The sequence below is a fragment of the Ceratotherium simum genome, chromosome 1, assembly GCF_057802395.1.
Source record: "Ceratotherium simum simum isolate JZ-2026a chromosome 1, ASM5780239v1, whole genome shotgun sequence".
Lineage (NCBI taxonomy): Eukaryota > Metazoa > Chordata > Mammalia > Perissodactyla > Rhinocerotidae > Ceratotherium > Ceratotherium simum.
In genome coordinates this window covers 123,708-148,669 of record NC_141900.1, presented here as the reverse complement: position 1 = coordinate 148,669, position 24,962 = coordinate 123,708, and the positions used below count along the sequence as shown (strand labels likewise).

At 43.5% G+C, this 24,962-nt stretch overlaps 1 protein-coding gene and 1 pseudogene across 1 annotated transcript in view; both read right to left on the bottom strand.

The window, feature by feature from the left end:
• HECW1 (HECT, C2 and WW domain containing E3 ubiquitin protein ligase 1) overlaps positions 1 to 23,710 on the bottom strand; it is a 404,461-nt gene extending 380,751 nt beyond the window's left edge. Inside the window, exon 1 of the mRNA XM_014793615.2 lies at positions 23,588 to 23,710. Coding sequence (XP_014649101.2) covers positions 23,588 to 23,710 — 123 coding nt within the window. The remainder of the gene's footprint in view (positions 1 to 23,587) is intronic.
• LOC106803121 (actin, cytoplasmic 1 pseudogene) lies at positions 70 to 21,859 on the bottom strand (annotated as a pseudogene).
• Positions 23,711 to 24,962: the final 1,252 nt, after the last annotated feature.

Below are 24,962 nucleotides of genomic sequence, written 5' to 3'. Positions count from 1 at the left end.
CATGCCAATGTCATCCCATTTTCCGCACAAGTTAGATTTTGTCAAGAAAAGGTGTAACACGCAGTCTGCCTAGAAGCATTTGCGATGAACGAGGGAGGAGCCGGACTCACGGTACTCCTGCTTGCTGATCCACATCTGCTTGAAGGTGGACGGTGAGGCCAGGATGGAACCACTGATCCACGCAGAGTATCTGCGCTCAGAAGCCATGATGATCTGGATCCTCATTGTGCTGTGAGCCAGAGAGGGGGATCTCCTTCTGCATCCTCTCAGTGATGCCTGGGTACACAGTGGTCCCACCTGTCAGCACCATGTTGGCACAGACATCACATGTTGTGGACATCAATGTCACATTTCATGATAGAGCTGGGGTAGTTTCATAGATGCTTCAGGACTCCATGCCCAGGAAGGAAGGCTGGAAGAGCCCTGGGGCAGTGGAACCATTTATTGCCAATAGTTTTGACTTGACCATCAGCCAGCTCACAGCTCTTCCCCAGGGAGGAGCTGGAGACTGTGGTGGCCATCTCCTGCTCCAAGTCCAGGGCAAAACAGTAGAGCTTCTCCTTGATATCTCACACAGTTTCCTGCTTGGCTATGGTGGTGACACTCTGTGACGATCTCCTGAGGCAGTCCCTCAGGTCCCAGCCAGCCAGGTTCAGACTCAGGATGTCATGGGGGAGAGCATACCCTTCATAGATGGGCACAGTGTGGGTGACCTTATTGCTGGAGTCCACCACACACCTGTGTTATGGCCAGAGGCGTAAAGGACAGCACGGCCTGCGTGGCCACGTACCTCTAGCTAGGGTGCTGGAGGTCTTCAACATGATCTGGGTCATCTTCTTCTGGTTGGCCTTAGGGTTCAGGAGGGCCTCAGTCAGCAGCATGGCGTGCTCCTTAGGGGCCACATGTAGCTCGCTGTAGAATGTGTGGTGCCAGATTCTCTCATGTCATCCTAGTTGGTGATGATGCCATGTTTGATGGGGTATTTCAGAGTCAGGGTTCCCCTCTTACTTTGGGCCCCAACACCCACATAGGAGTCCTGTGATGGTGGCTCACACCCTCCATCATGCTGGGGGTGGCCCATGATGGTAGGGAAGGCAGCCCCAGGGCCATGATTGCCTGCAACGCTGACCTTACACATGCTGGAGCCACTGTCCACCATAAGCGTGGCAGTGTCATGATCCACGGTGAGCTTGCAGGTGGAAGAGTGGTGAGAGGCCTGCGCTTGTAGAGCTGATGCGGGCTTGGCGGTCAGCAGGCCAAATATTGACCAAGAAGGTCACAAGGTGTGCTCGAGTATGCAAAGAAAGACTACCTACTTCCCTCTAGACTTCTGAGCTATAAAAATTCATAACCCAATCAATGTCTTTTACCCACTCCAAAGTAGCAATCAAGTAAGGCAAACAATTTAGTCTCCCCAGTGAGTGTACTTGGAATGGCCACGTACTTTTTGCAGACTGAACCAGCTGTTGGTAGCCAGGAAGAGTTTCCCAAAAGTTCTTCAGGCAGGTGAAGCAGCAGCTGCATAAGGGTGCTGGGGCTGGGCTCCTGCAATCACACCCCCACCTTTAAGCTGGGGGGTGAGAGCTGGCATCCAAAAGTGGCCTTCCACTCTCCAGACTGAAGTGCCACACTGTTACCACACAAAGTTGGGGTTCTCCTGCCCTACGTGCATAAAGAGCCAATTATTACGGCATCAGCTTTTGAGAAAAGAAAAAAGCTTTATTGTGATATCTATCTGCAAGGAGACAGGAGGTAACGTTCTCAGATCTGTCTTCCCAATCCAGGGCTTGGGGCAAAATTTACGGGATGAAGGACATGGTGGTCTGAGGTGTGGAGATAGATGATTGGAGGTAAGGAGAAGTGAGGTAATTGATGATCTGCCCTAGTGCAGTCAAGCTTCATGACTCTTCACAGGACGCATGTTCACAAAACGGTGGTGTTAGTATGATCTGAGGGTGGAGTTTTCAGCCCCTTGACGTCAAAAGGGTCACTTATCAGGCATTTGCACAGGCCCAGCTGATGGGTTAGTGGTCTCAACAGGCCTGAGCTGGACAAGGAGTCGTTACTCAGTTCCTGAAAAACCACTCTTAATTACACTGTTGATAAGATGGGGTCAGTTGAACCGGTCCTGGAGGGCCTGCAGTTACAACACTGCGGAGCCCAAGTATAGCTAATGCAGCAGCCATCACCCCAGATGAGCCTTAACCCAGGAGCTGATGCTCTGTCTCCCTCACGCCCCTGAAAGATGCCCCAGACAAGCCAGGACCACTCATTTCTGAGCACAAGGCACAGGAAGCTAACAAGTGGATGCTGAAATTTGTGTCCTAAAAGAACCAATGTTTAAGCCTGGCAGATCATCCAAAAGCTGTGTTGTCAAATTCCAGGGGCAAAACAAAAAAGTGGAAGGCACATCTGCTGGGCAGAGAAGCCAGGCCTGTGGGGAAGGGAGCAGGGGGTGGAGAGCCAGTCTGGTGTCACTCCTGAGCTGAAATTAAGAGGGCCTGTTGGCTCTGTGTGTGGACAGGAGTGAGGTAGCATGTCTTCTCAGAACAACAGCTGATCATCCTGGGGCTACCACTCCCTAGTAGATTCTGAGTGCGAATACATTTCTAAATCTCTATTTGGGAGACAAAGCTGCCCTAGAGGAACACTGGAGTGTGCATAAGAATCACTCTGGGAACTTGTTTTAAAATGCTGATTTTAGGCAATAGCCACAGCTCCTACTCTCAGGGGACAGATTTCAGGGCCCCACCCTGGGAGCTCAGAATCTGCATTTTTAATTAGCACCCGCCACGCCCCCCAGAGATTCTGATGCAGGGTATCCAGGCCACACATTAAGAAACAAAAGCAGTCATCCCACTCCTCAATCAGACCCCAATGCTAGTCAATCCTAGTTTTTCAGGCCCTCAGAGAATTTTCTCCATCATAGAAAATGTGTAACACGGGACAATAAATGAATGTATAAACAAACACATACAGACTCCAGTCCAAGCATATTGTGTGCATGTTCTCAAGAGGCATAAACCATTGAGGTCAACTGCATCCAAAAGATCAGAGGCTAAGTTAGGACCACAGGGGAAAATCCTGATTTAGAAGGTCTTGCTGTGGTCCCTCTGGGGCTGACATAATACAAGTTGTCAGCACACCCCTAGTGTTACCAAAGATTTTGATTTCCTCAATTCCTTACAAACTGAGAAATTAGTTTTCTAAAATCTAAATCTCTCACAAAAATCTGATATTAAAACCCAAGAGAAATGTCAACGCTCACAGCTACATTCCAAGAAAGGCACACTCCAAGGAAACCACTGGCCCCGAAGGGCACAGCCAACTGCCTTGTGAAGCTCAATTCCAGTTGTAAGTTAAGCAGTTTGACTGACCAGTGGACCAATTGCCCGGGTCTGGGCAATTCCTGAACAGGCGGCTTCTGAGGGATTCCAGAACCATGTGGGTGGGGCTCCCTGGTGAGTTAGCTGAATCAAAAGTTTCCTCAGAACACCACTCAGTGGATTCAGGCAGAGTAGCACAGCCAGAAGGTGAAAGCCTTCAGTCAGGAGTGTAAGTGGAAAACGTCACCTCCCAGTGCTGGCAGACCATGCCACTGGTCAGCTTTCTCCTCACTGATAAATAAATGACAAGCATTAGGACATATGGGCGTATATGAGGAAGTCATTTGGTTTGAAACTAATTTGGCCTGAGCTTGTTTTTCCAAAAACACCTGACTTGGCCTGTTGAGCACGCATTGTACATCTGCTTTAAACATTTACCATGTCCCAAAACAAGAATGAAGCCCTTAAAGATAAGGATGTATCTTCTCCCATATCAGCATTCCTTTAATGATAAGCATCTCTTCCTAGAAACTAAGCGTTAATTACTGACCGGCTGTGCTCACCTTGTGACCACTGACCTGCTGTGCCAGCAAAGCAATCTCGTGACTACTGTAAAAGGGACATTCCTATCATAGGTGATGTACGCTCTTTGTTCCAAGACGGTATATAACCACTCTGTACACGCCACCTCTTTGGTGCCCCTCCTTCCCCAAGGAAGGAAGGTCCTGGGCTATAGTCCTCAAACCTGGCTCATAATAAACACACCCCAATTTTGATTTACAGATTGATTATGGATTATTTGCATCGACATTACTTGATTATGGATTATTTGCATCAACATTACTTAAGATGGGTATGGTAAGAAGACAGTTTGCACTATGCTGGGTTCTCCTGATCTAGTGGGAGAAAACTGAATGCAATATATTGAATCATCATTATAATCTAAGACTAGAAGACTGATCATAACATCTTTTAGAAACTACCTTCAAAAAAATAACAAAATAAGCTACACAGAGGATGATGAAGGCCAGAAATGATGGATTTGAGATGCAAGTTCTTCATGGTTGATGAGTGCCGTGAGGGGACAGCATTACACCACCAGCACTTAGGTGTTCCCCCAATGAAAGGAGAATGCACATTCACTCACGGGAATTCATGAGTAGATCATAGTAGGATTTTTCTGGAGAACTGATGTGAAAAGAGACAGGAGATTTATGAGGGGCAGCAATCACTCGGCAATTAAAGAGAAAAGCCGTTGTCACCTCCGGCCTCCTCATTAGTTCCGTTCTCTTCATTTCAGCTCTCCCTTCATCCCTCTTCACATAGCCATATAAAGATAAGTCATCATAGAATTAACAAAATTCAGAAGAAATTGAAAAAAATTGATGAAGAGAAACATAGATTAAATAAAACCAAAAAAAGATGTCAAAATCCAAAATTTCAAAGATTAGAGATGAATAGAAGGAAAAAAAATAAAGAAAAGAAAGAAGAAACAACATCCTCAAAAATATTAAAGTATAAATTTAACAACATAGAGATGATAAAACAGCTTAAAATGCAATAATATTAACACTGTAAAGAACGTTTATTAGAATTAATACATAATAATTTATTATATATTATATATTAGCCTAGGCACTGGGCAATAAAAACTAGAGATGTCTTTTGTCATTTAATATTCAAAACGTCTCACCACTAACTCCATTTTACAGATCAGAAAACTGAGGGTGAGAGAGGGTTAAATAACTTGCCTAAAGATGTGCAGAGAGGAGCTGGTGGAAAGAGCAGCAAAACCACATCCTCTGATCCCAATGCTTGCCCCCGGAGCCCTGCGCTGTACTTTTTCCAAAGATGAAACCCTCAAAAATAATAATGAAATAAAGCAATTAAGATAAAATTCAACCGAACTTGAATTAAGTAAATTAAAAGACTAGAAAGCTAAGAACAACGACATAAAATAGTGTGTTAAACTTCTAGAGAAAGGAAAACAAAAAAACATAAAAAGCAGGAAAATTATAAGTAAGGAAGATATTGTAATAAAATAGAGAAGGAAGCAAGAAGAAAACCAGTTAAAATGGCAGGAATAGTGTGAAAAACACCTTATTAAAGCAATGCTGAAATGCTGAGTGTTATAAAAGAAAGAACATGACAGTAATAAAAGAGAAAAACAGGAGTCTCTACTTGTAAAAGTTTCCCACAGGATCATCTCCCCAGCAGCCCAGAGGACTAACACCAGCATCTTAGACACACATAAGCTATGAAGGGGGTCTTTTGAGCACTTCTGAGCCAAACTAGTGGTGAAACTCTAGCAAATCTCCAATTCTACCGTGATGACAGAACATGCAACAGCCCAGGCTGAGGTGTGACATGGTGTTTCCTGTTATACACTATTTCCTAAAGACATTCTTTAAAGAAAAACGGCCTCGTGCCAGATACTTCTGGAATGCCACTGTCGTCCCCTCTGGGGTCAGGGCTCTGGAGCCCTCCGAGCCACAGCTCACATCACGCTGCTGAGCGCGGGCCAGCAGCGCCTGCGCGGCTGCACAAGGCAACCTGCCCTGGCAGAGCTGTGAGCCGCAGACCCGCCCGCCCAAAGTCCTAATGGTCCAATTTATTTAAAGCAAATGTTATAGACATGGATTAGGAAGATGCTGCTTCTGCGGGGGTGGTGAGTACATCACACAGGCAAGTCCATATGCAGACAGAAAAGTCAGGCCTTTTATGACAGCGATTCAGGAACAAGAAATGTGGGGAAAACGACAAGATAAATGAACTCCACCAGAAGAGGAAAACCACCTGATGCCTCGTGATTAATTTATTGGCAGTGCTGGAGCAATCTGTGCTTTAAGAACCAAAAAAAGAACAAAAAAATCAGAAACAAAACAAAAACTCATGTTTTCAATAAAGAGATATTTAATCATCAGCACAGATTAAACCATTGACTACATGTGCCAAGAAAGTATAAAGCATAAAGTCACGTCTTCACCCAGCATGCCAGTAGTCCCTGTACAACAGGGTTACGCCAGTCTGAGCAGCACCATTCCAGCTACAGAGGAAAATGACATCTTATATTACCTCTCAAAGTCAGATGCTTATTATTCTGACTTTTATAGCTAGGGGAAAAAAAGGTCTATTTATTGCACATTCTTTAGAGGAATAGCACAAATAAGACAATTAAATGAGAGTGATGTAAGAGAAGTTACACACAAATCCACTGAAATAATTTCCAAACGTGCATGTCTCTTATTCAGTTTATAACGGCCAGATTCATTTAAAAAAAAAAAAGTGTCAGAACAATCTGACAACTGAATTTTAGCTGGATGTCTGGGAGGGGGTAAGATCTAAAGAGGTGATAAGGAATGCAGAAAGCATTCCAAGCAGGAAAAAACATCATAAATAAAATCTAAGAGCCAAAGATGAGTAGGATGGATATGTGGAATCTACTAAAGAGATGAGTATCCATTTTAGAGAGCAGTGGGAAGTTGACTCCTGGCTGGATGAGTGTGGAATTCAACTGCGGAAGGTCTCTGAACCTGATACCACAGATCAGAGGGCGGAGACAGCAGTTCTTCAGCCAAGTAGGAGCATCACCGAGGTCCTGCTTAAAAGAAGATCAACCCGGAATTGATCTGCCTGTTGAGAAGGAGGGGGGAAGAGACATGAAGAAGGAGATGAGCGGGAATGCTCCTTTGGTGATTCAGACATGAAGTAATTGAAGCCTGCACAACAGTGGCAGCAATGAGCATGGAAGGGATGGAGAGTGGAATTCTGAAACAGCCTCAAGGGTCTTTAGAAGGTGATACATCTTGTGCCCGGTGGCTTGACTCCAATATGTTAACTAGGACATAGGTCTTGCTGCTTAACTATAAGTTTTAAGGGCTGGGAGAATTACAAAGTTATTACCAGGAGAAGTCATCAATTTGGCTTTAGACATATTAAACCTGAAGTGATAAAAGGGTTTTTCAGATGAAATACCTTGAAATCTCAGTGGTATCAGACTTAGGTCAGGAAAATCCTGGGCTAGATTTGGCCACCACCAAAACAGAGGTGAGAGCGGCCTTCCATTGGCAGTAATGCTCCCAAAAGCACAGCCCTGGGAATTGATAATGCCGATCAATATTTTCAGCTCCCTGGAAGAAATCTCTCTTAGCTGCAGTGAGGATGGGCTGGATTGCAAACCTGTGATCTGTTCAGGGGGTAACTCTGAAGAAAACAGGGGGCAGAGGCTTCCATCTGTAGCATACCACGCTATTTCAGAAACGAAGCAAGAGCCACACTCAGCCAGAAAAGGCACCTGGCTCCTCCCCTGCTGCGGAGGAATTGCTTCCTCGGGTGATCTGTCTTCACCGGCTCTCCTTCCTAAGTGGTCTCTTTCTACATCTGTTGGCAGATAAGAGCACCTGCCCATATTTCAACCCAGCTGAGGAAGGGTCATCAGGCAGGGGTGCCCTCTACCCTAGGACTGGAATCAGCCTCCCCTGTGAATGAAGAGGGCGAGTCCTCCAGTGCATCCCTTATATTGTTATCCAGGAACAAATGCCCGTTCCGGTGGTCAGAGAACCACACACAACGACCTTGGGAAGCTGCTTATTCAAAGTAAGCCCTACTAGATAAACCCCAGTAGATAAGTGCCAGGAAGGCACTAAAATCTGGCTGGAGGTAGGCATCTCGCCCTACCTCTAGCTAATACTGGGACCCCTCTGCTTCTGGAAGAACCCACATAGAACCGAGGAGAACAGACGGGAATATGTAACCCTTGTCATCTGGTGAACATCAGCCTGGATGGTTTTACTCTCCAAAGGTGGATAAACTGAAAAAAATATATATATATGACAGGCAGATAAAGGGAATACAACTCTACAGACTCAGATAAAAGGGTACTGTGAGAGAAGCTACAGCAAATAGCAGAAAAGTCTAAACTGTATCTGTTTTGCATTCTGAGTAAGTGTCATAAATGCGCAAAAGGTCTTGTGAAACCAGGTGAAAGCTGAGGTGAAAAAAACTTAAGAAACTTAATTTTACAAGAAAATTAAGTTCAGAGACCAAAAGAAACTGGATGAAATGCAAGTTGAATATGGTTCAAATAGGGCACTAGATCAAGAAAAATTAAAAGGCAATAATAGAAATAAAGTCTGCTTTGAAGGAAATTCAAATTAGAGATGTAGAAAAGAAATAAAAAAGCTCTCTAAGAACACAAAAGAAAGGGTAAAGGAAAAAGCAATGTGTGAAAACATGATCGTTGTGGACAGATAATTTACCTTTAGGAAAGAGGCATTTGTTTATCAGAGAGGGATTTTGTTCAAAGACATTGACCAAAATAAAACAAGTCACTAATGGTGGCTTAGCCAAGAGATAAGTTTATTTTTCTCCCCCATGACAAGAAGTCCAGAGATGACAGATATGGGCTGGTAGGACAGCTACCCTACCGTGGACACAGACTTTTTCTTAGCCCTTGCTCTACCATCTGTAGTGTGTGACTCTCCACTCCCAGCTTACAAAATGGCTGCTGGCACTCCAGCCACCTGACCACATTCCAGGTTGAATATGAAGGAAGAGTACAAGCAAATGCAGCATGCCAGACGAGTCAGCACCCCTTAAAGAGCTTTCCCAGAAGCCCACCAAAAAGTGACTTCGAAATGTATGTCATCGGACTCAAGTATTTCATATGACTACCTGTACGGGCAAGGAAGACTGGGAATTAGAGTTTTTAAACTGGAACCATTCCAAAATTAAGTCCGAGTTCTGTGAGTAAGGAAAAAGGAAAGAGGAAATATTGGTAGATAAATAGCAACCTATAACAAAATTCCTGAGAGAGATACAATGACAAAGGAGCAGAGCCAATACACAAAAATCTAACACATGAAGATTTTCCTGTGCTATGAATGCAAATAAGAAGAGTTTGTCGTGTTTCCAGCAAAGTCCAATAAAAACAACAACAAAAAACCTATATACCTAGATGTCTTGGCGAAATGCTCTAATTGCATTTTTTTTAATCCTAAAAGTATCCAAGCAGAAAAAAAATTATTTACAAAGAATTTAAATTTAGGCTGTCCTCAGACTTTATGACCCCAAAGGTAGAGGATAATAAAAATATCTCAAGAGTCTCAGGGAAAAAGTTATTACACAAAAATGATAGTCAAGGTCAAAACACTATTTATGAAAGTAGGAGAAAAATATGCCCCTTAGATCAAAAGACTCAGAAAATATGCCACTTAAAACTCTCTTAAACACAGATTCTCCCACATCTATGAACAAGAAACTCATTTCATTCATGTTTAAGAATAAATTTATTCTTAAAATTTAAGAGTGGGAAACTTGGGCTGTAAAAGACCATAAATAGGGTGAATTTGAACATATTAAAGAGGTCTTGCAGCCAATTGTATTTTCCAAAGATGGACACTGCAGTATCTTCTATCCCACATGTGACAATGAATGGCTCCATGTTGAGAAGAATTCTTAGGTCAAATCTGGGCTCAGCAGGAAAGGATGACTAGCTTAGAATTACTAACATGACAAGATGGAAATAAATTAGCTTTTTTTCCAAGACAGCATAAAGAGAAAAGCAAAAGAGACTCACAAAGAATACATTATTAAAAATAGACACATAGATGAAAACATTAGATATAAGAAAGTGTTAAATAAAATAAATAAATACCAGTACTAGTTCTTGGGTTAAAAAATGTAAATGAAATAAACAAATTTCTAACCAATCTTATTTTAAAAACAGAGGGAGGAATAGAGGGAGAGAGGAAAGGAGGGACGGAGAAATATAAAATTAAAAAAAAGAGGAAGTAAAGACTGCAGACTAGGAGGCAACTTAAAACTTACAAAAGAATTCTATGGTCAACAATCTGAGTTTAGGGAAATAGATAATTTTCTAGGAAAAGAATTTATTCATCTCAAGTAGAAGTAGAAACTCTAAATAGACTGATAACCATGAGATTAATGAACTAGTTTAGCAGATTGACCCCAAAAAAGACATAAAGCCCAAGAAGATTTTATGGATAAAGGCTTTCTAAATTCCAGGGAGTAATAATCCTGACATCATATTCATTTTTCAAGAGAACTAAAACAACAGTTTCCCAATTCATTTTTATAAATTTTAAATACATACTATAATAAAAATGCAGACTAATCTCATTCATTCATTTATATATATAGTTATATATATTTATGTGAAGTTTATATACTATAAATATATAATTTATATATTTATATAGCCTATATATTATTTAATTTATATATATTTATATAGCTTATATATTATTTATACAGTTTATATATTAATATATAATTTATATATGGTTTATATATTATTAATACATATAATTTATATATAGTTTATATTTAGTTATATACAAAAATACCAATAAAAATATATATATATATACACATAAAACTAAGCATATTGAAACAACACAGAATTCAAAAAATAATAAAAAATGTCCAGATGTTCAGGTTGGGTGTATCTGAAGACTATAAAGATAGTTTAATACTAGGAAACCTATTAATGTAATTGATCATTTCATTGGGTCAACAGAGAGAACACGCTGGTTAATAACTTCAGTAAATTCCCCTCAAATTCAAAGTTTACACATAATTAAAACACATTCTGACCTAGAAATAGAATAACACTTATTAAAAAAAAAAACCAAAGCAAATAGACTTCAGTGAACAACTAAATCCAGTTTAATTAAGGAGAAGAGCAAGATAAGAAGCCCTCCTTTACCACCACTACTTAGATTTTGTAGTTTCAGCCAATGTTATAGGCACCTCCCACCCCCAAACAAAGAGAAATAAAAGAAATAGGGAGGGAGGGAGGGGTGGAAACAGGGAGGCAGGAAGGAGGAAGAGTAGAAAATTACAAAGAAATGTAAGCATTCAATTTCTTGTGTAAGAGATAACAGAAAAGACGCCCAGTGGCCAAAACTGGGTTAATTTCAGCATCAAAAAGAATAATGACTGTAATTGATTGTATCACACTGAGTAAATAAAAATCTATAGGAACACAGCGATTCCTCTCCTCCCAAAAGAAGAAGAGCAAGGGGAAAACAGGGAAAGCTCTCTTTCACAGAAGAATGACAGTTAATACATGTGGAAGGAATTATATCATTGGCAAGTCAACAATTCGCAATCCCCAGTGTAATAATGGATTCAGGGAAGGATCCATTGGATGATCAAACAATGAAGTGAAAGGTTACTGGGGAACAGGAATTAGTCCCCACTACTAATTGTGAAGACGAGTTTGATGGAGATGGCTGAAGATCACCACCTCAAGCAGTAAGTCATCATAAATAAAATTAAAAGACATTGTAATCACATCAAATATGATAAGAGTTAATATCTCTAATATATAAAGACTTCATACAAATTGGAAAGAGAAACACCAAGACTTTACTCGGGGATGGGATGTTGGCAAAATACAGGTACAGAGAATTGCAGAAACAGAGCGTCACTGTTCCTTTGTCCCTTCCCTGGCAGTGGGAGAAACAGCTCTGGACCGGATTGCATCTACCGCAGAATCCTCACAACAGAGGCTTCACTAAATTAGAGTATTTTTCCCACGCAGTGCCTGCAGGGCCCCAGGCCCCCAGCCCACCCTTCCCTTTGCCTGCTGCCATTCTTAGCCTGCAGCTCTCCATCCTTGGTCGCCAGACTGGAAGAAGTGGAAGGGCAAAGAGCAAAAGACGTGTGCCAACGGAGCCTGTCCTTTCTTATCCAGAAAACAACATCTTTCCCAGAAGTCACTCTCAGAGGAGTCACCTGGCTACAACTACCTGCAAAGAGTCAGCCTCCAGCATCCCTCCTCTTTTGACAAAAGAGCAAAAAGAAAATGGTTAAATCTTAGTACTCAGTACTGACAAACTGGAGACTGGCACCCTCATCGACTGTGGGTACATGGTATATGTTGTTACAACTTTTCTGAAAAGGACTCTTCAGTGTGTTTGAGGAAACCTCAGTGGATCTTTAGGATTCATCAGTTCTGCTTTTGGGAATCATTTCTATGGAAATAATGAGAAATATAGTCAACGATTTGTGTACATTGATATTCATCAGTTCAATATTTGTAATATCCACGCTCCCCCCAAAAACAATGGTAAATTAACTTCAGTGCCCACTAACAGGTGAATGGCTGAAAATATTTTGCAAGGTTGGTTGTCAGACAGCCCAGCTGTGTGAGTTGGTCAAGTCACAGAAACACTTCCCGTCTCAGTGTTCCCATCTGTAAAACGGAATTAATAATACTTCCCACGTAAGCTTAGAAGAATTAAACAAAATTTTATATATAAAACATTTAGCAAAGTGCCACAATAAAGAATTAGTGCATAATAGATATATACATATACATGGAATATTAGATTATTATATAGCCAATTAAAATTATATATATAATATCAAAAACTGTATAACAAGAAAATGCATTGGTACATTGTTAAACAGACATAAAAACGTATTTATGGTGTGATTCCAATATTATAATGAACGTATGCTTAGAGGAAATACATTAAGATGCCATTGCTTCTTAAATCTGGTCATTGCGTTACAGGTGGTTGTTATTTTATCCTTTATACGTTTTTTTGTTTTCAAATTATCTATCTGATATAATCATCTTCATATACAGCAGGAGTCAGCAAAATTTGTCTTAAAGGGCCAGTTAGTAAACGTTTTAGGTGTGGCGGGCCTATGGTCTCTGAACTACTCAGCTCCGCCACTCTAGCACGAACGCAGTCAGAGAAAACACGTAAATGATGGGTGTGACTGTGTTCTAATAACACTTGATAGAAATAGGCCAGACAACCCCAGTTTGTAGATCTTTGCTGTAGATAATTATATACACATGCTGTAGTTAAAAAATAAAATTTTAAGGTGGTGTAGCAAAAGTCAAGAAAAGAGAGGAATTTTCCTAGCGGCAGGGGGTAGACATGGAAGGTGAAGAAGCTTGCACAACGCTTTATGGACAAGAGAAAATAGAGCAATTATGGAGGAAGACAAGGAGCCATCCCTCAGGGTGGAAGAAGGAATCACACTTTTTTATTCAAAAGAGAAAACGTGAGAGCACACTATGTATGCATACCTTTTCTCTCACCGGATTTTGTCCGGAAAGCTTTGGGCCCATTTCCCATGGCCAGGTGAGGCAGCGGAGGCTCTAAGGTCTACTGCACAGCCAGGTCAGAGGGCACGGTCTCCCGGGGCTTGTCATCGAGGAGCTCATGCAAAGGGCCAGTACCCCAGGCCTCCAGCCAAAAAGGGCCCAGTGGCCTCTGCTCAGTGGCACACTGGCATGCTAATGCGTCACTCCTCTTGAATAATTCTGAGTAACAGAAAATATTTCTTACTATTGAGTCAAAATCTTCTGCCCACTAGTTCTCCTTCCGGACTTGGAGCAAGTTCTTCTGCCACATTTCAGACTTTAGTTACTTGAAGCCATGATCCTGGTCTCTTGTTTCCATCCTAGAAATCCTCAAAGCACAGTTTTTCTAGAGCAGAAGTTGCAAACTGGAGGCTTACAGTTATGTCTGGTTTGACCCACTGAGTATTGTAAAATCATTAAATTGAATAAGTAAAAAACATCTTAAAATTATAAAATTTCTCTTAAATATCTATCTTTTGGTTTTTTAGAAAATTCAGAAGAACTAGCGACACTGGGTCATGTTCCCACAGGTCAACGATCGGCTTGAAGCTAAGTAGCGACTAGCACTAGCTCCTAGTTCACAGTCCCCCCCGCCGGCCCCCCCAACATCTGCCTTGACTCTGAGGACATGCAGGTTTCCTGCCCTGCTGTAAAATAAGCTAGCAAAGGGTGCTGCCCAGCATTAGGCCAGGAGCCCAGAGACAGCTTCCCACCCTAGGTTTAACAAACGCAAGTTCTGTGACCCTGGGAGACAGCTGTTTCATCATGTGGAAAATGAGGGGGTTAAGTGGGACGTGGCTTAGGCTCCTTCCCCAGCCAGCATTCTATGAATCTATAAATGGCTTAGCTAATTTTCAAATCTCACTGAGCTCACTGCCTGAAAAATGCCTGAAGTCATGAGTTCTACCTGCTAATAGCACTTTGAAAAAATAGATTTGAAAAATAAAATATCTGGATCCCTCAAAAGCCATTTGCAAATTCATACCAGGATGTGCTAAATGTAAAAACAAAGCCATTCACTCTCTTTTGCCTCTAAAATGAAATTTCAGAGGCAAGAATTCTACAATTAAGAAAAGATTCCTACCACAAAGCTGAACATTTCTATAAAAACCATGCATCAATTACATTATTCAGTAGAGACAAATGAACCCTTGAAAAAGGGAGACAGGACCGCAGAACGCAGGGAAGCGTCATCCAACTCCTACCCTCCCCATCACTCCCACACCTACAGACACAACTTGGGTTCAGATTTGTTTTATTTTTCTCGCCACAACCCCTCAGCTTGTTCTTTCTGGCTGAAATGCTTCATTCAGTGTTTTCTCCAAGAAACTAAAAATTATCCTAGGTTAATCAGATAAATGCCATTTAACCCAGAGCAGGACGCAGACCTCTGCAGAGGAGGGCCTGGCCTTTGGTCTTCTTGCCTCCCCTCCCCCCCACAGCCCCCCCATTTGAAGAGCTAAGGTATCACTATTCCACGGAATAAGGCAGGCAAGCGGGCTGGGGCCCAGTGTCCAGTGTGGTCTGTGAATGTCAGCCATCCCAGGCCTAGTCCACTTGCTAACCACGTGCACTAGGCCAGGCCATTCACTTCACCTGGTCCTGGGAGCCTCTGGGTCCCGAGCAGGTGGCAAGTCCGAGCTGCAGAAGGTCCCTGGACACAGTTGTTCACAAAAGTCCGTATGGAATATTTAGATTAAAAAGTGCTTCCTGTTCCAGAAGATTCTCTGGATCACTGGGAAAAGAAAATTTGTGGCAAAGCTTCAAGCCTTGAGGGAGCATGTTCCTACAGCAGTGGGCTCCCAGGTAACAGACTCAATGCCTTGGCCCTAAGGTGCCTAGGATCAATGACAGGAGCATTCGATTTTGTCAAACTTAAGTTTAATTAAAGAGTATCATAATGATTTCTAAGTCCCTGACAAGGGTGATGTTCTGTTTAATGACCAAACTGTGAGTTAGTTTCTCAAGAAGCAATATCGTGAATTTGAGGACCTCACTGGTAAAGACGGGGAATATGGCTGCAGATCCACTCACCATGGTAACCCAGTTCCCAGCCCAGTGTCTGGTACATAATAGATGCTCCATTAATAGTGTGAAAATAAAATAATCACTCCTAAATGACACAACGTTTTCAATTTGCCTTCTCAAACTAGATGTTTCTCCCCTGCATGGATTTAATTCTGCTTTATCTTTTGCACATTTTCACCTTAAACTGTAAGTAGATTTTTGTCTACTTACATGACACACAAACAAGGATAAATACTTATCACATAATAGAAGCTAAAGAAATGTCTTCTGAGTGAATAATTGAAAATTACTTGAAAATAATTAACCAGGATTTTAAACCAGATATATATGTATATATCTTATATATATTTCTATACATTTGCATATAGATATGTGTGTATATACCTATATATAATGCATTTTTAATTTTGGTTTGTGATCCAACAGTCCCTTGGTCAAATTTCTTCTTAGAAGCTTGAAGCCTCCTTAACATCATCACATATAGTGATATTTTTCTTTTCTCCCGGGAAAAAGATGAAAATAACAATTTGTGACTTTCAACTATTTTTCCCAAGGATGTCATACCACGATCTGAATGTATGTTTCTAAGATAGACAAATTTTACTTGCTTGCAACAAAAAGAGAATGCTTACCAAGTTCCCGTGAGTGATATCTCATCAAAAATTGTGCTAGGTTGTTATTGAAAGTTGTTAGTAAAGACGGAGAGTGGCATTGCCAGTAGAACTCCTTGTTGAAATTATGACTGGATGGTTTCATTATGAATTGATTCTGCCCTTCAATGTTCTAAGAAACACTGACCACTTCATCCTTTCAAATAGACACCAAGTTTAAGCAAAATCCCGGAGCGTGGCCCACAAAAGCCAAGGGTCCAGATCTGCTCAGGCACCTGCAAAATGAGTGTCCCATAAAAGCAGCAGGAGAACCATGTGGAAACAAAAATGTTGTCTCGTATCACCCAGACTCTGAGTCTTTTGAAATTCTGACATTTCTACACAGTTGCTTCTTTCAGGAGATCTAAAAGTTCCCCTGAAGAAGGAAGTCACTCAGATATTGGTAAGAAAATAACACTGTTGAGCATCCCCTTGGCAAAGGTTCTTGGGCATTCTTCATCCAAGTCTGACACTGTTCATGGCTGGAAAGCAGGGAGGAGACAGGTTCCATGTCTAACTGGGATCTGGGGAAAGCCTCTCCAGTCCCTGAGTTTGCTCATTTATATACCAGGAATATTAGAAACTTAAGATACCACCCAGCTATAAACTGCATTCAGTCTTGAAGTAGTTATTGAGTTCTGTTACTGAGCACTATTCTTGGCACTCAGGAGAATCAAAGAACAAAGCAGATAGAAAAGCCCTGTCTCCATGGAGCTCACCTCTCCCAACTTCCTACTGACTGTTGGGATCTGCATTTCATGGATGCATACATAATGCATAATGCCATTCTAGAAGCAATAAAACACAGACCTTCTCAACTCTTAGGTTGTTCCTTGGGTCACTCATCATTTACATTCAGAGAAGTACCTGCAGTGGCAAATCCTGAGAGAGGTGTCTTCAAGATCTTAAGATAAAAGTGACAAAGTCCTTAACCTTGGGAAGCACATCATTTAGAAGGGAGGCTGAAAGGCAGCAGAATTAATGGGGAACCTACCATGATGCCTATCACAGGGGAATGTGGTGGGGGATAAACGCATCTACTAGGAAACTGAGTGATGGCTTCTGCTAGGAGGTAGGATTTATGCTAGATCTTAAAAATGGATAATTTATAGAGGGGTAGGGAATCCAAGAGTAGAAAACAGCATAAGGAAAAAGTACATAATTATAGGAAAGACAAAACACGTTTGGAGAAATGGGAGAAAGATCCATTTGGCTGCAGCAGAGTTCAACAGGGCAGACTAGGGACATGGTTGGTCACAGCCCACAGGCCCAGCAGGCCAGCCTGGGGAGCTGGTTCTTTATTGTGGAGACTGTGGTCACTCCCAAGGGTTCTGAACACAGCAATGACATGCTCACATTCAAGATGACAAAGTCAGTGTGGCCCAGAGACCAGAGGGCAGAGAGCAGTTTTATCCAGTCCTGATAACAACAATAACAACAAATAAGTGATTCAGTTCAACAATAATGAGTGACCGGCTGCTACTTGCTGGGTACCAAGGAGGAAGTGAAGACAAGTTCGAGCTGTAACCGCTAGAGACGCCAGCCAGGATAAACAACACAGAGATTCAGAACCAACACAAAGTCCAGGCAGGAATGAAGACCCCTAGACCCCACCTCGAGAAGTGGGGGAAATAGTTTATGGAAAAGAAAAAGGAACCCAGTGAGCAAGGCAAGGAGAGCAGTGAGGCAGGAGCTGGAGGCCCAGCGATGGAGAGCCCTGTAGGCCAAATAAGGAGTCTGGATTTCACTCTGAGCAGGATGGAACCATTGGAGGATTGTGGGCAAAGAAACAACAGGGGTTTGTGACTGTTCTGTGTTGTGTTTGTGCTACACGCCAGCACCTTAAAATAATGTCTGGGACACAGCAGATAGCCAATATTTGTCGAGTAAATGAATGATATGGCTTATATTTTTAAAAGATCATTTGCGCTGCTACATAGAGAATAGATTGCAGATGGGCAAGGAATGCAGGAAATTGGTTAGGAGACAAGTGCAAAAGTCGAGAGATCACGGTGGCTTAGACGGGGGTGGTCGTGCTGGATGTAGGGGGTGAGAGGAAGGAAGAGCGATTTGCTGAAAGCTAGATTTGGGCAAGAGAGAGAGAAATCAGAGGACTCGAAGGCATTTGGCCTGAGTAACTAGAAGGACAGAGTTGCCCCTTACAGAGACGGAGAACACTGGAGGGGAAGCAGGTTTGGGGAGGGAAATCGAGGGTTGTGTTGTGCACATGTGGGCAGTGGCACACTGAAGTCAGGCATCTGGGAATGAGTCAGGACTGGTGAAGTAAACTTGGGGTCATCGGCATGAAGGCAGTATTGAGACCAAAGGCAGGAATTTGGGTAAGAAAAGAAGAGATCTGAGAGCCAAGCCCTGGAGAATCCCAACATGTAGAGGTCAAAATTCAGCAGAGGTCAGTAGGGATAAAAATCCGGGGCCATCAGGAGAGCCTGAGAAAGAGCATCCAGGGAGGCAGCAGAGAAACCAGGACGATCTGGTGTCCTAGAAGCCAGGAGCTCAAGAAAGAGGGATGGTGGCAGTGTGCAGTACTGCTGAGAGATCGGCATCACCGGGAGAGAGAACTGACCTTGTACTCTACAGGCTGAGACGGTTGGTGGTGGACCACCAGGGAGACAGAGGCGGGAGGGCTGGAAGGAGGGACCAGGCCAGAGCACAAACGGAGCTTCAAATGAATAGTGTTCTGGTCTCAGGCTGCATGGTGGGTATTCATTTTGTTTTGCTTCATAATTTACATATATGTTAAGTGTATTGTTTGTCTAAATCAAACATTACACAATAAAATATGTCTCTACAGGCTGAGATGGAAAGAGGGGAGAAAGCCAGTGGGGACAACATTTTCCAGGCGTGTCCTACAAGAGGGAACAGAAAATCAATGGTGGGTGTGGAGTCAGGAGGGGGTCTGGAAAACATAATCTGTTGCGGCACAGTTGTGTGCCAACTGTTTCCTTCCCCTCGTCCCCCACTTTATACCAGGTCCTGCGCCTGGTTGTGGACGGAGGCAGCACTGAGGAGGTGAGGGGAGGGGAGATAACGCCGGCAAAACCCACAAAAGGATTTTTTTCCTCAACTTCAAAAAGCTCATTTCCACAAAAATAGCGTGTCCTCAAAATAGAGGGAAAAAATTTGTTAATGAAGTAGTTTTAAATTTTGATGGTAAAAGGAATTACGAATAACAGTAAAAAAAGAGAGAAGTCCTTTTAAGAAGAAACATCTATTGATCGAGTGGAGTTTTTTCTGCTGGTCAGTGCGTTACAAGAAGGGAGATGACGCATGGCTGATGGGTTCCATTAGCTCTGAGACTGACAGCAAGCAAGCAAGGCCAAACGTGTTTAATTCTAGTCTCCCCATCTTCTTTCTCCCCTTAACGTGAATCTCTGAATTTCAATACTGTATAAGACCGAGATTTCTGTTTCTCCAACTGCTCTGACTTAAACCCCGAAAGCAAAAGCAGGGAATAAGTTAAATGGGCGTCAGTTTAAGGACATAGTGATTGAATTACAATCCCTGGCTATGGATGTGAACTTTGGTCCTTTTTTTTTTTTCTTCCTTTCACACACATGATGTTTCCCTGACATCTGTGCAATACAAATAGATCTAGAAAGTGTGAAAGGGAAAATCTGCTCCACTAAATATATAAAAGGGCCCCTGAATGAAGTCTCCACCATGGCATTCGTCATCATGGGCACACATGGCGTCCTTTTCCAGCTGTCTCCACCCCCCCTCCTCCCACCCCCAATACCAGTTTCAGTTCCATCCACTGAATTTCCCCCAAAATATTGCAATGCAATAGATGTCTAAGAACACCAGAAGAGCCCGCCTGTACACTATACCCCTATTTTTCAGTCCTCTGTGTGCAACAAGCTTTGGGCCGATAAATCAGGAAAAGTGTGGGTTCTGAACTAATAATGTGAACAGAGCACATCACTTGTTGCTATGGGAATCCAGATGTTCTTTCCAGTGACCTGAGAATGGTCTTTGTGGTATCTTACCAATAAGCAGTGACATTATTGTCATCCGGCACCACTTACTTATCATTTTCCCTACAGTGCCCACATCACAGAACATGACGACCACTTACCGATACCCACACATCCACACTTTATGGTATGGGATACATAAATCACCTATATACGGCTGTGTTTCGTAAAGTATTTAAGGAGCTTTCAGACATAAATGCCTGGTGGTCATAAAGTCCGTGAGAAATACATGTCTACTATACACAAAATCAACAGAGGAGCGGGTCTGCCTCCAAACCTCAATGTACCTTAACTTGAGAAGCAAGGCTCATGAAGCCAGTGGAAAAGGTGGAGACAAGGAGGCGGGTTACCAGGCTCTGACTCCTGTACCTGGTGGGGCAGGGGGTGGGGGCGGGAGGCGGTGCCACTAGTGGCATATGCTTTACCCAGGCGACGGGAGGTTGGTGGAGCTAAATAAGAGGCAAAAACAAAAAACAAGAGCAAAATGAGGAAGCAGAAGAACACGGAAAGGGACACTGTTGGAGGAATCGCAGGGAACACTTTGGATGGCAAGAGTTATTCAGCTGTGAAACACACTCAATGGTGAGAATAAAAATGCTTTACCATAGGTCTTGGAACCTTGACTATCAAACCCTAAAATTCTAAACATTTTATACAGGAGTTAGGGATTGTATGCATTTGCACCACTGCCCTCTTCCCTGAGGACCGGAAGTGCCACAAATCTTTTCTTCAACATAGTAAATCTAGTTTTACAAATAAGAAAGAATTAATATATTTATAGAGAATAGCATTAACAGAGGGCTCAAAGTGATGATTAGATAACCCAGGGGCTGGCACACATAGCCTTAACGAGTTCTACTATCTATATTGTTAAGTTAAATTATCACTAATATTTTTCACCCTCCAATTGGCTCAACTGAATAAATCAACAAAAACAATCACAGAATCACGGCGTTACAAGTGACCTTTGGGATTACCTGGTTCAACTCCCTACTTTTAACGAAGAAGCAAGTAAACCTCAGAGGGGAAAAGTGACTTGAAAAAAGCCGAACTAAACATTTCACAGTTTTTTCTAAAAGGCCATGAACGTCAAACATGCCCAGGGCTGCAGTACAGAAAGGGCACACAGGTCCTGAACTCCCTGGGTTTCTAACAGAAACAGTAACCTGTCCTGTTTTTCAGGGTAGAAAGGAAGTAAGTGATGGGAGAGAAGCCAGGGTCTCTCTGTCTGTAAGCCACACCTGCTTGCACAGAAATCTGTCTGTTAGGAGATGCCATCAGGGTGGGCTGGCCCAGGAATGCCGGTTGTCTGTAGTCTCACAGCTGGGTTGTTTCAGAAGCACAGCTCACCGTGGTTAAATGTGATTTGAACAAATAATGGGTCAGTCAGGGCATTCCCTAGACAAGTCCATTATCCTACAAGCTCTGGGTGGTGGAGCCAAGGCTCGGAGAGGAGGAGGGCAGAGGGGTGCTCACCCTTTCTGTCTAAGTGCAGGTTAGAGGACAGACTACTCCAGCCAAATGAGTCTCCTTCTAAGGCCACAGCAAGAACAGGGCAGTTATCAGATCGATTTTGTCAAAAAGGACAACCCAGGTCACTCAGGTAAAAAATAAAGAACCCACACCTGCCACGTTTGAACTTAGAGTCACCTCGTTTTCTACTGAGGGCAGGGTGGAGCCTCTCTCCAGGCGGCGTGGTAGAAGGCCTGGATTTGAGTCCAGGCTCATGGGTTCCTGTCAGCCTCTTACATAACCTCTCTGATTTGCCCATCTGACTCAGGAAGGAAAGGAAGAATTCCCACCCACCTCCTGCCTAAACGGGTAGTGGGCATTTTTATGACCTGAAATCCACTCAGTCAACATTCCTGAGAACATACCATGTCCCTGGCAAGGTGTGAGGTGCTGGGGAGAAGAGAGATGCATTTAACAATGTCCTTGTCCTCGAGACACTCAAACCATGTGTAAGACAAGGGGGCTGTGGCCCATTCACAACTCACGTAACTGCAGTACCCTGGGTGCTGCCTTAGCAGTATGAACGAGAAGGCTGTGGGAAAATGAGAGGGAGTGACTCATTATGCCTGGCAGGTACTGTTATTCCAGGATGTTATTTTGACTGTAACTTAAAAAAAAAAAAAATGAGCACAATACTGTGGAAAATTGTGTGGATAAGCATAAATCAATGGCCAAATACCTCAGCTCTCCCTAAACTGTGAAAATTACTAGAAGCACGTGAAAACACTTTGCTGCTTGTTTAGAATAATGGTTGCCTCCCTCGTTTTGCTAACAAGCAACAGTGCTAGCAAATTTTATGAGCAATACCAAATTCTATCAGGGAAAGTAAGTCGGATGCTAATGCCAATGGCTGTGCAGGATGAAACAGCCACCCAGAGTCTTTTATTAAAAACAAACAAACAGAAATCAATTATTGGAAATAAGCTACATTCTCCATTATCCACAAAAGATGGGGCCAGAATAGATAACTAATCCACAGATAAGGAGAAAACCTGTTATCCAACTAATTCAACATTCTGCTCTGTCCCCCAATCCTAACCAAATCTTTTGCTAGAGTGGACAAAAAAAGGACCTGTTTGAGTTGCTGGCTAATTTCATTTATGGGAAAAATGCAGATAAGAGGGTTTAAAAAATTGCAGGTGTAAAAATAAACCATAAATTCTATAATCAATCTCCAGTTTGCTTATATAGTTTGGGCTACAATTATTTGCCCTCCTAACCTGGGTAACTTCTTACTCCTCCTCCATTATCACACAATGTTGGAACTGGAAAGAACCACAGAAATCAGCTAGCTTGACTTATTCTCTTTATAGATAAGGAAAGAGACAGTGGAGGCTTGTCTTCCCATAATCACATCTGGCCTTTTAGCTTTTCCTATATTAACAGTCATATCTGAAGCAAGCATTATAGAAGGTAAAGCTTGAAGTGATCTTTTAAAACACCCATCTTTAAAAACCAGGAGTGTAAAAGGAATCAAATGATGCTACGTACACACATCACAGCAGCTGCAGTCCCTCTGTACCGATGCATCGATAGGCTGTGCTGGCTCAGGATGTGGTCTCCCTAGCAAGTCAATAATGTCACAATCTGAACAAACTTAGGCAATTTGCCTTCATGAAATAACTACCCCAGACAAAAACAGAACTGTCATTCCACAAGACTGCCAAATGCACTAGACTGGGATTCCAGAACTAGTCAGAAATGAAACACTCCAAAGTCCAATTTGTCTGTAGGTCTAGGAATTAAAACAGTGCTACATTTTTCCAATGCCATATTCCAGAGGAGGTAGCAAACAGAAAGAAGGGGCAACAGGGAATCCTGCCACACTCTATTTCTCTATGAGCAGGCACACACAGTCATACCAGGGTAGCCATGTGCACTCTAATCCCTTCTTAGTAGAAAACACACATTTTCAAAATGAATCCCATATCTAGAACGAATTACCGTAATAGCCACAGCCGGAGCGAGTCCGCTGAGGAGAAACGCAGATCTGGCCACCTGCTTTGAGATGCCCTGGACCAAGCCACTGCCGGCGTCTTTAAAGCCTGGCCTTTTCGAGTAGGGCATCTGCCCTCTTTAATCGCATTTAAATCCCAGGAAGAGAGAGAAGATGCCTCCCTTAGTCTTTGAACTATGCTGCTCTTCCCGTATCCATTTCTGCTGAACACAGCCTTGTTATCTTTTCAAAGAGAAAAAATAAAAACAAGGGGAGAATTGCACCACTGCAGAGCCCAAGAGAAGTAAGCACAAAACTACAGCAACGTCAAATAATATCTTCAGCAACTAGGAAAATTCCCGCACGCTATCTGGTGTCAGCCCAGTGCAGACTGGGGCGCGCTGTGCCCAGAACCACAGGAAGCCGGGCATCTCTGCAGCCTGTGTGGCTGCCAGCTCCCCCCACGCGCTGAAATTCGGCAGGGAAGAAGTTATGGTGCCCAGCCTCTGTATGCAAGACAGACAGACCACGCGCCCACACTCCGCACATCCGCCAAGTGGCCGGGACATCAAAGCGGCAGAGCAATCAGAAGGCACTGGAGAAGCGGGGGATGGAGGGGCCACATTGGTTGAGCCTTCGGATTTTCCTGCGTTGTCACAGTCCGAGAATGTAGGGGTAGGAGGAAGCGCACCTCCAGCCAAGAATGAACTGGACGCCTTTCTCCCAGCGGCTCCCTCCCCGCCTGTGTGCAGGTCGCAATACGGTAGGCGACAGGAGGGGCTGCTCCCGCTAAAACTCAGGTGGCAGGCCCGGCTGAGCGGCGCGGCCGGCCGGGGACAGGAAGGCGCTGGAGGAGCACCCACACCGCGCATCCTCCCCGCCTGCCACCACCCAGGGGGGCAAGGGCCGGACCTGCCACGCGCCCCCTGAGCGAGCACCGGCGAGCTCGCGCAGGGGCTGTGGGCGCTCGCTTGGCTAACCGTGGGCATTGCATGGTACACAATTACCTAAAAGGGAGCCCAAGGCAAAGCCCAAATCCAGAGCTTTGGTTCACAGGGGTGGGTGTGAGCTGGGAAGGAGGATTACGTAGGTTTCTCCGCCCCCTCCCCTGACACCTCTTCGCCACCGGGAGGGCGCCCGGGGGGCGGGGGAGGCGCCGCGAACCCGTTCGGGGGCTTCTTTGTTTCTCTCCGTGCCCCGCAGGAGGGCCCGGTGTGTCTGCTGTACCCGAGCCGGGATCGCCACCCGGGGACGCCTGCCCAGCCCGGGCGGCGGCGCGCCCCAGGCTGACAATTGAACCTCGCGGGAGAAGCGAGAGGGTGGGGAGGAAGGTGTATCCTGGGCCCTGGGGAGGGAGGGCGCTGCCGGGGCCTCGGGAGCGGC